The following is a 15,698-nucleotide window of genomic DNA, read 5'->3' as shown; positions in this document are numbered from 1 at the left end:
GCAGGTCACTGATCAACTTGATCTTACTCAGACATTGACTATATGCTTACCAGGGACAGCAATTGTTGGGGTTGCAGCCTCGATCCACGAGTATGAAGCGATGGGCTTGACGTTTGTAACTTCCACAGGACTAAGAGTATCCGTGCTCCGTTCAAACTTGGCTACCTTGTCCCCAAGGTCTTTGAGGATGAAGGAGTTGTCAGGTTGTGAGGACTCTGTTGCTCTGGGAGGGCGAAAAGGGTATGCCTGACGTGTACCAGTTGGCGCATTTCGCAAGGTAGACATTGTGGATTGTGGGAGTGATGAGAAGTGAAAAAGCAAGAGAGCGCTTGATAGATAAGACTCAAAAGAGCACCCAATAGAGGGGTGCGACGATCACTGTTTGCGCCCACTGTACGCCGCACATGATCAATCTTGGGCTGTACTAGTATGAAACAAGCTTGCTTGGCGTGATTGCGAATCTGATATTCCCTAGCCGCCGCAGGAGAAAGTTCGAACCTATTCACGTATGACTGGTCTGACCCACGGAACGTCAAAAATACACGTAGACCTGTTGTGAGTGTTACGATGCGACGTCGTCGATGCCTTGAAGAGAATCAAACCTTTAGTAACCCTATTGGCGCTGAGTGACCACTGAGCGCCATCCCGGCGGCGGGGCTCATGGGCATTGGGTACCTGAAAGTTTACATAAAATTGAGTAAACCGATAAGTATCATGGTACACACATTCTATCCACCGCTTGCCCCGAGAATTTGCCAGTCCATCATGCACGATTCATAACGGGAACGAAACGAATTTTCCCAACAAATGTCAAAGGCTCCGTCGAGGAAGGTAGAGTACAACAAGGTATACATAGTTTATAACTTCACAAATAACGTAAATTTAGACCGTCAAGCTAACCGCGCTTGCATTGAACGATAAACGAAAGTGGTCATTGAAAGAGAATAAAAAAAAGACAAAAAGGAATGCACGAGGTCGTACTCAGCATCCGTCTTCCTCTGCAACGCTCATCCCCCGAAACCCGCTCTTCCATCCTACAGCACCTCCACTACCGCCATCGATACTCGGCCGTGGTTTGAAGCTCTCCTTGCGAATACGACCCGTCGTCTTTTTAGCTACTGACTCCCTAGAATGACTGGACGCCATCGAGGCAGAGTTGTACGATCGTGCGCTCGAAGGATAGTGCGAACTCACGCTTGAGTTAAGATGTGTTACGCTCGTATGTGATGTTGATCGTGGCATCGTCGAAGGATTGCGGCCCCATCCAAGTGCAGCGTACCCCTGCGAGTTCTTTGAATGGGAAGGCATATGCGGCGCGTTTTGCGTGGTTGGTCGGGGGAGAGCTGAATTGCCGCTGGGTGTCCGGCCCCTTGTGGGTGATCCTGGACGTGCTACGGTACGATGCGTGCCATCGATGAGTTTCTGTCGTTTATTAGTTCCGTGGGTATTCGAAGACGTCGATGATCCTGGCCGAACGGCGGGTGTTACCACGCCGTGATGAGATGCGTTGGATTTACCAGGGACATATCCTCCTTTGGAAGCGACATTTGCCCCGTTGCTGGCGGCTGCGGCGGGCTTCAGGCTTTGCGAAGCCCCCCTATTGAGCGCCTGCGCAGAATATTGAGAAGTAGGCGTTCTTTTGCGATTCTCCTGTTCGTTCGCTGATGCATTCTCCATCAACAATTGGAGCATGCTTTCGCCATGCACGAGGAAAGCTCGTCCGTGCGTTTGTTCCCATGTAGGCAGCGATGACAGTAGTTGTTGTTCAAGCTGTTCGGAAAAAAATTAGACGGAAGGTCGAGAGCATGAATAGGAATTGACAAACCTTGGGCTTCTCTTTCCCAACCCTCTTTCGCATCTTCTCTTCCCGGAGCAGTCTGCCAGGATCTCGTCCCCCACCCCTTCCTAGAAGGCGCGTCTGATCGCTAGCTACACGCTCTAGCTCCTTCTCTTCCTCACAAATATCCATGTACTTCTTGATCGACGTCAGTAGTGGCATCTTGAGCCGCACTTCCGCTTTCAGGCGGGCGATCTCATGCTCATGCTGGCTCAGTAAATCTTCTGTATGTTCATCTACGACATCCCCTCAGTTAAACTCCAGGAAGGGGGTGACAGAAACAAACTCACCATCGGCGAATGCAGCAAAATCATTCCGCTCATCTTCTCCTATCATGAGTTCCTCCCACAGGCTCTCAATTTCTGTGCGAGCATTAGCGATAAACTCGCCCATTCTCTCGCGCTTCAAGTCAATCATGCGCTCCAGTTCCTCTTCATACGCTTGGACCACAGAAGGCGTCGTCCCGCGATTCGCCTCGACAAAACCATCCATACCCTCCTCACCCACACCCATGCGTCGCCAAAGCGCCTCCAGTTGATCATACATGGCTTGGATGTGTACTTCGCGGCGCCTCTTGAGTTCATTCAGTTCGGCATGCAGTCTATCACCCCAAGCCAAGATGCCCTGCGTCGGTTCGATACCACACGAGTTTAAGATTGTTCCAGGTGGCGAGTCTTGCGGTGATGAGTCGAGTAGCTCGATAAAGCGTCCAAGTGACCTGAGGTATTCATTTTCGTTGGGGAACTCGGAAACTTCTGGGAGGGCTATAGAGGGCTGTGGGGGAGAGGACGATGAGCAAAGCATGTGGTTGTCAGATGTCCCGATCGATGAAGGAGTGGGCGTCGAAGGTCCGGCAGTTGAGGATGCAAATGGATCTGCACTGGAGTTGAGACGCGTACTACCTGCGGATGAAGATCGTGGCAGAGAATATCTTGGTACGGCAAGTGTTGAAGATGAGGTGGCAACCGGTGTCGTGACAGTGGGTGGGGGAGGATCGATACCTAATTCTGAGTAAAGCCAGTCGATCTGGGTGAAGACTTCACCCAGTTGAGTTAGTCGCTTCAACTGTAAACCTGCAATCAGCAATATATAGATGAACAAGGAAATACTGACTGACCACTTCGCCTTTTCCTCGTACAAGCTCCTTTTCAAGTTTGGAAAAACGTTCAGGCATAACATCTCGTAGTGCTGTAGGGTTGTCTAGTTCCTCAGTAGCAGCAACCGCGGGAGTTAAGATATCTTGTTGAAAGAAATGGGATCCTAGCGTCCGTGCGAGGGCGTTCAGGCGATTGGTCAACGTTGTGAGCTGCTCGAGTTTCGTGTGATAGATCTAAGAGACTATCATCTCAGTAGATCACGCGTCCAAAAGATCCGACTGACCTGTCTTAGTTTCTCCTGGTACACAGTGGCGCTTTCATATCTCCTTGGCAAGACTTTCTCGGCTTTCAGATCACTGAGCGATCCAGCAACTTTAGCATGGGTACCCAGCGCTTTCGAATACCGAGCACAACCAGACTCCACTCCTTCGCATTTTCCTATCCAATCATCTACTTGTTTCCTCCGCACCTCTATCTGAGACTCAACGGCCTTGGTCAGGGTATGCTGTAATGTCTGCAGTTCATCTTCCAGGGCGGTTTGTGGTAGGCCAAGTTGAACGTGGAGTGTCGGTAAAAGTTGGGTTTGGGCATTGAGGTGTGTGTGTAGTGTTGATAATAGCGTGCTTAACGTTAGAGACGATGATGAGGACATGTTTGGCGCGATGTGAGAGATGTGGCATCCACAACATTCGCGTTGGCGACCATTTCGAACCATGTCCAGGTCACGTGTCAGTGACTTCACGCGTCCACACAACCGCGACGGGCCGCAGGCATATGGGTTATGGATCCAACGAAATGCGTGAGCCTTCATGACAAAAGTCCTACATAGTGTTCATTCACCACCGAGCTGAGTGTACTGTTCGACCCTAGTACACTTGCATCCACAAACTCAGTACGGACCCTAAACTATCGAAACAAAGGAAAGCACTGCACACATCTTGCCAGAAGCACAATATGGATACAACGATATCTTTAATCCATGAACCAGCTCTATTCGACGTGGATAGCAGTAATGGACGAGTAAGTAGAGCGGGTACAATATGTCTTATCTAGTTTCCACTGATCTCCTTGGCGAGCTGCTCAGCCTTGGACTTGACATCCTCGATCGTGCCGGCCTGTTCAATACGTCAACAAATACCAAACCAAATTTATACACGTATCCGTACCATGTAAAATGCAGACTCAGGCAAGTTATCGTGTGTACCAGAAAGGATCTCCTTGAAAGAGCGGATAGTGTCCTTCAAAGGCACGAGCTTGCCTTCGTAACCCGTGAAAACCTGTGCAACTTGGAAGGGTTGCGACATGAAACGCTGGATCTTACGAGCACGCTCGACCTAGTCTTTGTCAGCATTCAGCATTGCTTCTGTCTTTGTATCACTGACCGTCAACTTGTCTTCTTCTGATAACTCATCCATACCCAGAATAGCAATGATATCCTGCAGAGACTTGTAGTCCTGAAGAATCTTCTGAACGGCGGTGGCAACATCGTAGTGCTCTTGACCAACGATACGGGGGTCAAGCATACGTGACTTAGAGTCAAGGGGGTCCACAGCGGGGTAGATACCAAGCTCGGCAATACCACGCGACAGTACAGTGGTGGCGTCCAAGTGAGCGAAAGTGGTGGCAGGAGCAGGATCAGTCAAATCATCAGCGGGCACGTAGACTGCTTGCACAGAAGTGATTGAACCCTTCTTGGTGGTTGTAATGCGCTCTTGCCTACATCGCACGTCAAATCAATACTAGAGCGAACACAGTAGTGCACATACATGCCACCCATATCAGTTGAGAGTGTAGGTTGGTAACCGACGGCGGAGGGGATACGACCAAGGAGAGCAGACACCTCGGAACCTGCCTGAGTGAAGCGGAAGATGTTGTCGATGAAGAGCAGCACATCCTGGCCTTCCTCATCACGGAAGTACTCGGCGATAGTGAGGCCAGTAAGCGCCACACGAGCACGTGCACCAGGAGGCTCGTTCATTTGACCGAAGACGAGAGCAACCTTCGAGTCACCCTCGAGGTTGATAACACCAGTTTCAATCATTTCGTGGTACAAATCATTACCCTCACGAGTACGTTCGCCAACACCTGTTGAATCAAGGAAATAAGGCCTGATGTGACCAAAAAAATCAAGTTTAACCAACCGCAGAAAATGGAGAAACCACCATGGGCTTTGGCAACATTGTTGATAAGCTCCTGAATCAACACAGTCTTACCGACACCAGCACCACCGAAAAGACCAATTTTACCACCACGGGCGTAAGGAGCGAGAAGGTCGACGACCTTAATACCGGTCTCCAAAACCTCAGCAGTGGTCGACTGATCAACGAATGGAGGAGGGTCGGCGTGAATTGGCGAGAGTTTGACACCTTTTATAGGACCACGCTCGTCAATTGGTTCACCGATGACGTTCATGATGCGGCCGAGAGTTGCGGCACCGACAGGAATTTGAATAGGAGCACCGGTGTCAACTACCCTTTGGCCACGGACGAGGCCCTCGGTACCGTCCATAGCAATGGTACGGACAGAGTTTTCGCCAAGATGTGATGCGACCTCAAGGACAAGACGGCCACCGTGGAAGTCCAAAACCTCCAGTGCGTTGAGAATGGGTGGAAGAGCATCGGTCTCGAACTGAACGTCGACGACGGCACCAATGACGGTTTTCACAGTCCCAGAAGCTCCCTTCGCTTCCGTTGCATATGTCCGTGCTATATAACCCGAGTTCACCCGGTTCAAATGGAATGACGCGAAAAAGGCCAGAAAAACTCAGTAAGTGTCAGAGATGGTAATCCCAGACTTAGAACTAACCGTGTTGCGCTGATGCACACGAAGGACGAACGGCTGCGTTTTGTTTTTGGGAGGAGGAAGGAACGGCAACACGCGACAAAGAATAAGCAGCGGTGTTAATGAACCGGCTTGTGTTTCTTGCAGTGTTGGCTGCTCTCCGTGAGAGGCGGGTAACGCCGCGAGCAGTAAGCATTCTTCTGGTGAACGACGACGACGACGACGGATGTAAGGTTGCAAGGAATCGTTACCCGACACACTTATTCCTAAACGTGCGAAATTCAACTTCCGTTCAAAGCTCCGCCATCCGCACCAGCAAACGTAGTCTTCAAGTTGACTTGTCGAGTACTATTTGCCGAGCTCACGATCGTACGGTTCTGGGTCAATGACATCTACTTATTTGCAGATACAAGGCGAACTTCAAGTTGCGGCCGGGCGTCTTCAAGGGAATCTGAGAGCGGCTATTGAGAGATTGATGCATCTTTTTGGCGCCCACCTGGCACCTGGTTCATCATGATTGTACGAGCAGGTTCGAATTTATCGTGGCTGATTATGATCTATATATCTGTGCATCCCTGTTGTACTCCATCTTGATGCCGACCATTTACGCGATGCTACGGTCATCCTGTTCCTATGGTACACCAACCGTTCGAATCTGATCGAGGGCAGTACCTGTGTATCCATCATGATAGTATAATGCATGGAATCGCCTTCAGGCAAAAGATGCGTAACTCCGATCTGCACAGTGTCTTCGGTTGTGCAGATCCTGGGAACAATCTGCTGTGACGCCTATCCAATTTCTATGACAATTCCTGTGGCCAAACTTATATTTCAAAGGAAATACCTATGCGCGGTGCTAGATTCGGGGCTGTGACAGACCGTATTAAATGGTATGCAGGTGAAAGTTAGCACATCAAGAATACTTTCATCATCTTCATCATGTCAGCTACGACTGTAGGTTTTCAGACCGCGCAGGTGAATCCTCATTTCCAGTCTATAGTACAAACACTTATGTTTCAATGCCTTTGTACATTGATAGTATTTCACAGGTGCGCACTTCACTACTAGCACTCGCATTGCCCGTCTGACAATGGAGATAGTTGCAGCGATGGCAGCAGTGGTGAGTATCCGAACTGTGGTCATCCCTGGAAATTTTCCACATCTTTGAACCAGGTCTTCGATTACTGCTTGACGCTTCCACAAGAGGTTTGTGACCTTGTTTGAGTCCGACGCATGCTAAGTTATCTCGCAGGTCCAGTCGATCTGGGGAAAGAAGTGGGACATCATTAGAATTATGTTTACCCTCACTCGTTATGCCACCTTGGTGGGTACTGCCATGACTACGTATGGTAAGTCGCGAGTCCTTGCATCATGTAACATGCCTTGATGAGATTTAAGCCGCTGTGACTGTGCACACCAGTGTTCGTGAACTCGTGATTTGATTTAAACTCTCGCTGATTGTCCTTCAGTGCGTGACTTTCGGCGATGTCTCATACGGTAAGAGACGCTGGGACAGACTCAACTCTAGCGTGGACATTGAACACTCATCAAGTTTCACATCTGATAAGCATTCTCGCCGCAGAAGGTCGGCCTGATGGCGCTTTCGTCATTACAAACCAGTATCAGTATGCTTACCATCTACTCTGCAGGCCTGCTTATTTTTCGTACACTCGCCTTTTGGCATCAGAACAAAAAATTGATGGTGTGGCTTATCGTTCTTGCTGCAGTAAGTGCCCACTTGATCCACCGATCAAACCCAAATTTACATTTGGACAGTTTTCTATTGTAGGGGCTGTCGGGGTGTTAAGAGTTGTGAGCGTCCATATCGCTGACCCTCGAGGTACCCGTGCTTTACAATACCGAGTGAGCACCCTTGCTAACCTATTGTAGGGGCCAACAGCACAAGTTGCGTGTTTGAAAATGAAAAAGGTGGCGCCATACAATATGGTTTTTTGGTCATTTATGAGCTAGGCAACTCAAGTTCATACTACTAAATACCGGGGCTGCTAACCTGAGATGCCACAGTGCTCATGATCCTTACGATATACAAGAGATTCAGCTTCTACAAAGATGCTCGAGGTCGCCTCGTTACCATCCTTTATCGCGATGGGATGATATACATGACCTGCATCATAAGTACGTCTTCTTGTTTATGCACTCATGCAGGTCTGACAAGTGTCCTTCAGTGGCATCCTTCGCAAATATTCTCATCACCCTGGTTGCTCCTGTTACATACTCCGACATGCTGGATGCGTCAGTGCATTCCTTTATCTCTCAGGTTCTTCTCTTGACTTCTCTCAGACCACAGCTCGTGATCCACGGAGTGCTAGCCTCCCGTATCTTACTCAATCTGCGACATGAGAGCCATCGGCCTGATTCTGCGATCACTGACGAAATCTTTCCTATGGCTGACATGCGTCGCAGCCCTGAAGGCCATAGTGTTGTATTCGTGAATACAAACCCAGGGAGCGTAGAAGGGTAGTTTTGCATGCTCGGCAAGGATCCCCAGCTCCCCAAATTACATCCATCTACAATCTAATTTCTTCAGCGTATATGCGTGAAGCTTTTTTTTCGAGTCAGTGTTTATTGTCCGTTTGGGACGATGCCCTATGGCAGACAAAACATCAATCGGATTCCCGTCGATCTGCTTAATGCTGTGTTACATTTTCCCGCGCTGTTTTGACACTCCGACTCAAACCTGACTTCTGATGATTGAACATTTCAAACATTCCGCATGACGCCTTACCTACTGCTGCAGCTTTTCCATAACCCTCCTCTCTACCCACAGTTGACCACTTCTGCCTCAGGCGGAGGCAGCTCTGGTTCTACATGCGCCTGCCTCAGGCGGGTGCTTGTATGTCCATGTTTGTATAGGTGGAGCTCGCACTGGACGAACCAAGAGTCTTTCTGCGCGCCGAACGAGTCTCCCAGACTCACTCGTTGACCTATACTCGCCCCGCCCCCCCCAGATATATATATAGAGTATACCACTTCAGTTGCCACGATATTTTGTAATCATTCAGGATTTCGACTCACTGCAGCAGTACCTGTACATGTGTCCATCATTATATGATACACGAAAATCAAAAGATAAGTTTAGTCTGCACAGTCTTTTCTTCCCCTGAATCTCGAAGTGCACAGTACTAGTACTAGTGTCTTTGGCTGTGTAGAGCCTTGAAACAATTTGCTGTCACAGCAAGAAAGCACTATGACGTATAACGTGTGCCTGATTATCTAAAGATAGCAACCGATGGAAATTGCCCGGATTTCCTCATGACGGTGACATGACAACTCCTATGGCCAGATTTCAATTTCAAAGGAAATACCTATGCGCGGTGCTAGATTCGGGGCTGTGACAGACCGTATCAAATGGTATGCAGGTGAAAATACATCAAGAATACTTTCATTATCTTCACCATGTCAGCTACGACTGTAGGTTTTCAGACCGCGCAGGTGAATCCTCGTTTTCCGGCCCATAGTACAAATGCTCATGTTTCAATGTCTTTGAACACCAATAGTATTTCACAGGTACGCGCTTCGCTACTAGCACTCACATTGCCCATCTGACGATAGAGGTAGTTGCAGCGATGGCAGCAGTGGTGAGTGTCTGAACCGCGGTCATCCTTAATTCCTTGCACATCTTTGAACATAGGTTTTTGACTACTGCTTGACGCTTCCACAAGAGGTTTGTGACCCCATTTGAGTCCGATGCACGCTAAGTTGGCCCGCAGGTCCAGTTGATCTGGGGAAAGAAGTGGAACATCATTAGAGTTTTGTTTACTCTCACTCGTTATGCTACCTTGATGGGTACTGCTATGACCACGTATTGTAAGTCGCGAGTCCTTGCATCATGTACCACGACTTGATGAGATTTAAGCTGCGGTGACTGACCGGTTTAACTACACAAGCGTTCGTGAACTCGTGATTCGAATTAGACTCTCGCTGATTGTACTTCAGTGTGCAACTTTCGACGCTGTCTCATATGGTAAGCAGTGCTGGGACAGACTCAAGTCTAGCATGGACATTGAAATATTGAACACTCATTAAGGTTCACATCTGATAAGCATCATCACTGCAGAAGGTCGGCCTGCTGGCGCTTTCATCCTTTTGAACTAGTACTAGTATGCTTATCATCTATTCTGCAGGCCTGCTTATTTTTCGTACACTCGCCTTTTGGCATCAGAGCAAAAAATTGCGGGTGTGGCTTCTCGTTTTTGCTACAGTGAGTGCTGACTTGATGATCCACTGATCAAACCCAAATTTGCATTTGGACAGTTTTGCATTGCAGCGGCAGTCGGGGTGTCAAACGTCGTCCTCAGTTTCACCGTGACTAACCCTCCAGGTACCTGCGCTTTATAATACTGAGTGAGCACCTTTGCTAACCTATTGTAGGGGTCAACAGCACAAATTGCGTGTTTGAAAACGGTGGAAAAGGTGGCGCCATACAATATGGCTTTTTGATCATTCATGAGCTAGGTAACTCAAGTTGATACTACTAAATACCGGGGCTGTTAACCTGTGTCACAGTGCTCATGATCCTTACGATATACAAGAAATTCAGCTTTTACAAAGGTACGCAGGGTCGCCTTGCCACCATCCTTTATCACGATGGGATGATATACATGACCTGCATCATAAGTACGTCTTCTTGTTTATGCACCCATGCAGGTCTAACAAGAGTCCTTCAGTGGCATCCTTCGCAAATGTTCTTATCACCCTGTTTGTTCCTGTGAGGTCTTACTAGTAGGCATTTGGGTCCATAGGATTTACTAAAATGCTCAACATGTAGGTGACATACACTGATATCCTGGATGCGTCAGTACATTCCTTTATCTCTCAGGTTCTTCTACTGACTTCTCTCAGACCGCAACTCGTGATCCACGGAGTGCTAGCCTCCCGTATCTTATTCAATCTGCGACATGAGAGCCACCAGTCTGATTCCGAGATCATTGATGGAATTTTTCCTATCGCTAACATGCACACCCCTGGAGGCCATAGTGTTGTATTCGTGAATACAAACCCAGAGATTGTGGAAGGGTAGTTTTGCATGTTCGGCGAGGATCCCTAGCCCCCACAATTACATCCATCTTTAATTTCTTTAGCATACGCATCTGCCTCAATTAAACTAAGACGAATACTTACGAACACTGTTCTGAGCTACGCCTAATGTGGCTTGTTCAGAACAAGTTTTGAAACTTGTATCGACTGACTCGAGTTTTTTGAGGACATCTCGGACTTCGACTTTCCGCCCCATTCGCCCCATTCGCCCCATTCGTGCCATTCGTGCCAAAGATTATATAATCAAATACATGTGCAAACAACTTCCTGCACCGTACATGCAAAGTCTATGATGTAATCACACATCGATGAGCACTCAGTCGCTACTCCAGTGCTTGCAGGAATTGCAGGGTGTCCTGTCCCCTGTGACGGAGCTCTCACTTGCATCTATTGTCCGATTTGTTTTCCTTGCGACAAACCTTAAGAATGACATAGTCCTTGTTCAGCCAGGAGATTATGATCCTGGTTCTCCGCCTGCTAACCTATCACCGAGTATCATCCACTTTCTCTCTGCTAGCTGTCAAATTGTACTGGACGACGTGCCGGCTTTCTGGACAGCATTGAAAGACACTATCTGGCACGAGGAAAACTTCGGACTTTATGATACACTCCCTCTTTTCACGCAGTATGGGCAGAAATATGGTATCAGTGAGTCCTCTACTTGTCATCCTCTCGAGCCTGTGAACTTTACGGTGCTGCAGCCATGTCTCCTCTCTACCCACCACAGCAGACATGTTTCTCTCTTGGCTGCACCAACATGAAGAAGCTAATGAGAGCAGAGCAGCGCCCTGCAATCCTATACACACTCAATCGCGGCCCAATTGCTACGTACTCTGTACATCTCAAATGTGATGGTGCGCATCTACCATATCATCTATGACACTGACTCAAATTTTATAGCTTGTCATGTTGGGTTCCATCACCACTATTCGATCGACTATAAAGTCCCTGCACATGATCGCAAGCGGACTTATTATGCGCATCCACCGGATGCGCTCCATGTTGGCGGCCATCAATATGTTGATATAGCAGTTGTGCGGATGTGGAGAGTACTGAATCTTGTTTCATGGTGAGTGCTATCCATAGCATCGCTTCATGATTCAGTGTTTCTAACTTGACTTTGGCAGGACGTCCATGTCGAACTGCGCGCGCTTCTATAACGTCTCCCTCTCAAAGGGTGCTGTGCCGCCACCTGACTTTCCTTTCAAGTTTGGCCTCTCGGGTGACCACGTCTGGAGCGGAGTTGTCCAACTCTCTCTCATCGAAGATTTACAACTTCGCGGTCAAGTGCTGGAGATCAAGCACGGAGGTGACCACAGGGACAGATTCACTGCACCGATACGTGCTCGCAACCTTTGCATCCGCCTCTATGGCCAGGAGGAGCTCCGTCATTATTGTACCAAGTGCACTGTTCTCCACGACGACAACAACAATGGCGCTCCTGACCAAAAGTTTTCCGTTGTCGTTACAGATGGGGTCACTGTAGGCCATCCATGTTGCGGCATTCATAATTGCCATGAACCCCTTGCCAATAATCGCGATAGATTCTGTCCTGACCATCTCCTAACACACCTCTGTATCTGTGCAATAGTGAACTGCGAGCGCAGTGTCACACCCTCGACTAGGACATGCGATGACCCCACACACCAGGCTATCGAGAAAGCGTACACCCAACGTGGCCAGGCACGCTTTCAGCTTCAGGAACGCCTTCAGCGTGCATATGTAGCTGTGCCCACGAACTCCGATACCAGTGATGTCGCGATTGCTGACCTTGAGGCTGATGATCCCTTGGAAGAGGAGTTTGAAGTCCCAGTTGTTGTTGGTGAGGGATCTGTGGAGACAGCAAAGCAAACTAAGCCAAGGAAACTTCACGCAAAGTTTGGTCGTAACCGTACCCACAATGAACAGTTGATCATTGCGCCATGTGGGATGATTCTCGCATGTGAGACATTTTATGGAGCAGAGGGTGTCACAAGTGTCGTGGTAAGGCAAATGCTTCTCACTCGCGATTGCAGACTAACTATGAGCGGATAGGAGATGATCAAGAGGGTATTTTGCGATGAGAGCATCAAGCCCAGCCACGTCTTTTACGACAACAATTGCACCTTGTCTTACCATGTTCGGAACAACCCTTACTTCAAAAGCATAGGCCTATCTGTCGATGTGTTTCATTTCCAGTGCAAGCATTCCATCGAAGATGCATGGTGTCAGGAACACTGCAACCCCGCCCACTTTGACGAGCTGCAGGATGTCAGCGGAAACTGGCTATTCAACTCCTCCATCGCAGAGCAGACAAATGTCTGGTTTGGGGGATATCACTCAATATGCCACGAGATGCTCGTGGACAGATACATCTTCTTCTTAGATGAGATGATCCTTCAGAAGAATCGGCTCACGAAAGCAAAGCTACATGCAGAGGGGAGATGCCCTGGCAACTGGCCACTAGTAGAGTAAACAATTTGTTACTTGTCTTTATCATGCTCTTCTACAATATATAACCAACATGTCTTCATCTAACACGTGTCCAGATACCAATAGTGCCAGCAACATTTCTAATTAACGACACCAATACCACTGCGAACGCCGCACCCAGTTTTGGCTAAGATAGTCTGGGTGGTATGGCCCAGGGAAGGGGTTATACACCGCATAGGTGTCACCCAGCGCACCCATCAACTCGTTGCTGCCTTGCCGGTCAAAGTTGCCCAGCGGCATGATTTCTTACCCCTCTTATGGAGGAGACAGTATTCATAATATTATATTGTAGGTGTAGCTAGCTATATTTTCTTTGTTAACGCGATTACTTTCCTTGGGCCGCTTAGAGGGGGCCAGCGCGCCCCCAAAACTGTTCGTGTTAAGAGTTCTGCCTCAGAGGTAAGTTAGCTATACCTATACCACAGGGTATTGAAAATGTTTTCTTCGGTTAACAAAGAAAACATTTTCAATACCCTACAGTATAGGTGTAACTAACTTACCTCTGAGGCAGAACTCTTAACACGAACAGTTTTGGGGGCGTGCTGGCCCCCTCTACCCCAGAGATATTAAGTTAGCTACACCTATACTGGAGGGTATTGAAAATGTTTTCTTTGTTAACCGAAGAAAACATTTTCAATACCCTGTGGTATAGGTATAGCTAACTTAATATCTCTGGGGTAGATGGGGTAGAGGGGGCCAGCGCGCCCCCAAAACTGTTCGTGTTAAGAGTTTCTGAGGCAGAACTCTTAACACGAACAGTTTTGGGGGCACGCTGGCCCCCTCTAAGCGGCTCAAGGAAACTATAAGAGGAGTAAGAAATCGCGCTGCTAGGTAGCTCTGACATGCTGTTCTACAATATATAATCTTATGAATGCTCTCTCTCCTCCATAAGAGGAGTAAGAAACTGTGCCGCGTTTGCACTGGTGCCGGCGTTGTTATTAGAAATGTTGCTGGCATTATTGGTATTTGGAGACGTGTTAGATGAAGACGTGTTAGAACCCACAAAGCTTCAATTGATAGTGTAACGACGAGTACATCCACAAGTTATTGACAATACCAGTAAGGGAACCATAAGATGGTGACAACGGCACAACGAATGAAAAGGAATAAGAAAACAGACATAGAATAGTGCCTGTGTTCACCCTCGCAGTCTTCCAAGGCGCTTCTTGGCGGCCTTCACATCTGCACCAGGCAATGGATTTGCCTTCATGAATGCTGAATATGAGCCTGCATCACTCTTGCCTGCTCGTATAAACATGGTTCTTGAAGATGCCGGTGCTTGGTCCCATCGTTTCCGATGCTCTGAGAAGGTCGAGGGACGGAAGTGTACACCCCCTCCGAATGCCAGTGAGAACGCAGCATGAGAACACAGTCCGACTCTGCGGGATTTGTCGTATTTCTTGAAGCCATCTGCGATTTCACATGCATAGAAGCTGGTAGGCCAGCACCTGACATTGTCGAAGGCATCAACATCAACAGCATCCTCAGGAGAGTGACCTGAAGACAGTGATGAACACTCAGATACAGTAGAGGGGTCGCTCAGGCTGCCGCTGTCCGATAATGCACTGTGGCTACTGTCTGACGACAGTGAACGATGTCGACTTGGATGTGGCACATGTTGACGGGGAGTGATGTTGATGTCGACCTCGGAGCCAGAATCGGAAAATAGCTCAATCACATCCTGCAAATTAGCGTCCACAGCGTGTTCATGTTTTATTGCCAGTGGAGGCGAGTTTGGTATTGAGAATGACCGACGTGGTGTCAGAAGCGTGCGCTCATGTTTGATGATCAATGCAGGCGAGTATGGGCGAACAGCTGAGGAGCCAGCAGTGTTTGTGCGCACATGGCGAGCGTTGCCTCGCAGTGAGTGACCTGAATGCTTACGCTTCCGCATATCTTCTGGATCCTCTGAATCAGAGGCTGCGATGCTAGCAGCCCTAAGCTGTGTGCGTGTGTTGGACAGACGAACGGCAGCGCGCTCAGCTTTGAGATTGGTGCGAATATTGGGAACAACATGAAGAGAGTTGCTTTCAAAGATGTTGTCGAACTCGGGAGTGATTGTAACACCTATGGTCCGCATGTACACTTGACGGCTGTCGAGCATGAGCGCGTGCCCTTGCTGGACTGTCGACCATCGGCTCCTCGACGCATTGAAGTATTGGACTTGAGCCTCTGCGTCGTCTCCAGAGCACAGCCCAAGTGTTAAGGTCGTACTCTCGTAGGATCGGATCCGAAGGACTTCGGCCTCAGCTCGTACGCTGTGCCCCTTTCCCAAGTACTGTCCTTTATTTCAGAGACTAACGATAACACGTCCGAAGGTCCGGACGGGTCTCGTAGTTATATCCGGATGACTTCCGGATATCGGAAACACGTATAAGACTAATCCGGACGGATCCGGACTAGAAACAAACAGAGTATAGACTATCCGAAGATAGAGGCGGAGACATAGACTA

General features: G+C 48.5%; 5 protein-coding genes across 5 annotated transcripts; 2 read left to right on the top strand and 3 right to left on the bottom strand.

Annotated features, from left to right (window-relative positions):
• Window positions 1-981: 981 nt before the first annotated feature.
• HD556DRAFT_1235282 (microtubule associated protein-domain-containing protein) lies at window positions 982-3,586 on the bottom strand (the record flags this gene model as incomplete). The annotated part of the gene is made up of 5 exons (XM_041297733.1): window positions 982-1,770; window positions 1,826-2,073; window positions 2,128-2,902; window positions 2,955-3,167; window positions 3,218-3,586. The coding sequence occupies 5 exons, from the start codon at window positions 3,584-3,586 to the stop codon at window positions 982-984; spliced, it is 2,394 nt and encodes a 797-aa protein (XP_041161366.1).
• A 369-nt stretch (window positions 3,587-3,955) lies between these two features.
• On the bottom strand, window positions 3,956-6,038 carry HD556DRAFT_1362827 (ATP2, beta subunit of the F1 sector of mitochondrial F1F0 ATP synthase). The gene is made up of 6 exons (XM_041302682.1): window positions 5,740-6,038; window positions 5,076-5,639; window positions 4,701-5,019; window positions 4,317-4,650; window positions 4,101-4,268; window positions 3,956-4,049 (listed from the first exon to the last, which is right to left on the bottom strand). The coding sequence occupies exons 1-6, from the start codon at window positions 5,909-5,911 to the stop codon at window positions 3,984-3,986; spliced, it is 1,623 nt and encodes a 540-aa protein (XP_041161365.1). The 5' UTR covers window positions 5,912-6,038; the 3' UTR covers window positions 3,956-3,983.
• A 927-nt stretch (window positions 6,039-6,965) lies between these two features.
• Window positions 6,966-8,211, top strand: HD556DRAFT_1362819 (uncharacterized protein). Its single transcript, XM_041302681.1, has 10 exons — window positions 6,966-7,064; window positions 7,114-7,136; window positions 7,185-7,212; window positions 7,268-7,300; window positions 7,365-7,441; window positions 7,492-7,555; window positions 7,606-7,686; window positions 7,741-7,851; window positions 7,902-7,968; window positions 8,017-8,211. Exons 1-10 carry the CDS (start codon window positions 7,052-7,054, stop codon window positions 8,195-8,197), a joined length of 678 nt encoding a protein of 225 aa, XP_041161364.1. The 5' UTR covers window positions 6,966-7,051; the 3' UTR covers window positions 8,198-8,211.
• A 921-nt stretch (window positions 8,212-9,132) lies between these two features.
• Window positions 9,133-10,756, top strand: HD556DRAFT_1441944 (uncharacterized protein; the record flags this gene model as incomplete). Its single annotated transcript, XM_041306382.1, has 15 exons — window positions 9,133-9,168; window positions 9,234-9,243; window positions 9,295-9,314; window positions 9,368-9,400; window positions 9,447-9,543; window positions 9,593-9,624; window positions 9,673-9,700; window positions 9,764-9,796; window positions 9,861-9,937; window positions 9,991-10,057; window positions 10,108-10,191; window positions 10,243-10,353; window positions 10,404-10,444; window positions 10,505-10,530; window positions 10,579-10,756. The coding sequence occupies 15 exons, from the start codon at window positions 9,133-9,135 to the stop codon at window positions 10,754-10,756; spliced, it is 873 nt and encodes a 290-aa protein (XP_041161363.1).
• A 3,627-nt stretch (window positions 10,757-14,383) lies between these two features.
• HD556DRAFT_1441942 (uncharacterized protein) lies at window positions 14,384-15,349 on the bottom strand (the record flags this gene model as incomplete). The annotated part of the gene is made up of 1 exon (XM_041306381.1): window positions 14,384-15,349. The coding sequence occupies one exon, from the start codon at window positions 15,347-15,349 to the stop codon at window positions 14,384-14,386; it is 966 nt and encodes a 321-aa protein (XP_041161362.1).
• Between the last annotated feature and the right edge of the window lie 349 nt (window positions 15,350-15,698).

The sequence above is a fragment of the Suillus plorans genome, assembly GCF_016647745.1.
Source record: "Suillus plorans strain S12 chromosome Unknown HD556scaffold_21, whole genome shotgun sequence".
Classification (NCBI taxonomy): Eukaryota; Fungi; Basidiomycota; class Agaricomycetes; order Boletales; family Suillaceae; genus Suillus; species Suillus plorans.
This window is presented reverse-complemented; position numbering and strand designations above follow the sequence as displayed.

Coding starts and splice junctions, on each gene's coding strand:
- HD556DRAFT_1362827 (XM_041302682.1), bottom strand. CDS start 5,911: ATGCTTACTGCTCGCGGCGTTACCCGCCTCTCACGGAGAGCAGCCAAC. Junction 5,640..5,739: donor GTGTGCATCAGCGCAACACG/GTTAGTTCTAAG, acceptor CGGGTTATATAG/CACGGACATATGCAACGGAA. Junction 4,269..4,316: donor CAGAAGAAGACAAGTTGACG/GTCAGTGATACA, acceptor GACAAAGACTAG/GTCGAGCGTGCTCGTAAGAT.
- HD556DRAFT_1362819 (XM_041302681.1), top strand. Junction 7,137..7,184: donor CTGTGACTGTGCACACCAGT/GTTCGTGAACTC, acceptor ATTGTCCTTCAG/TGCGTGACTTTCGGCGATGT. Junction 7,556..7,605: donor CCATATCGCTGACCCTCGAG/GTACCCGTGCTT, acceptor AACCTATTGTAG/GGGCCAACAGCACAAGTTGC.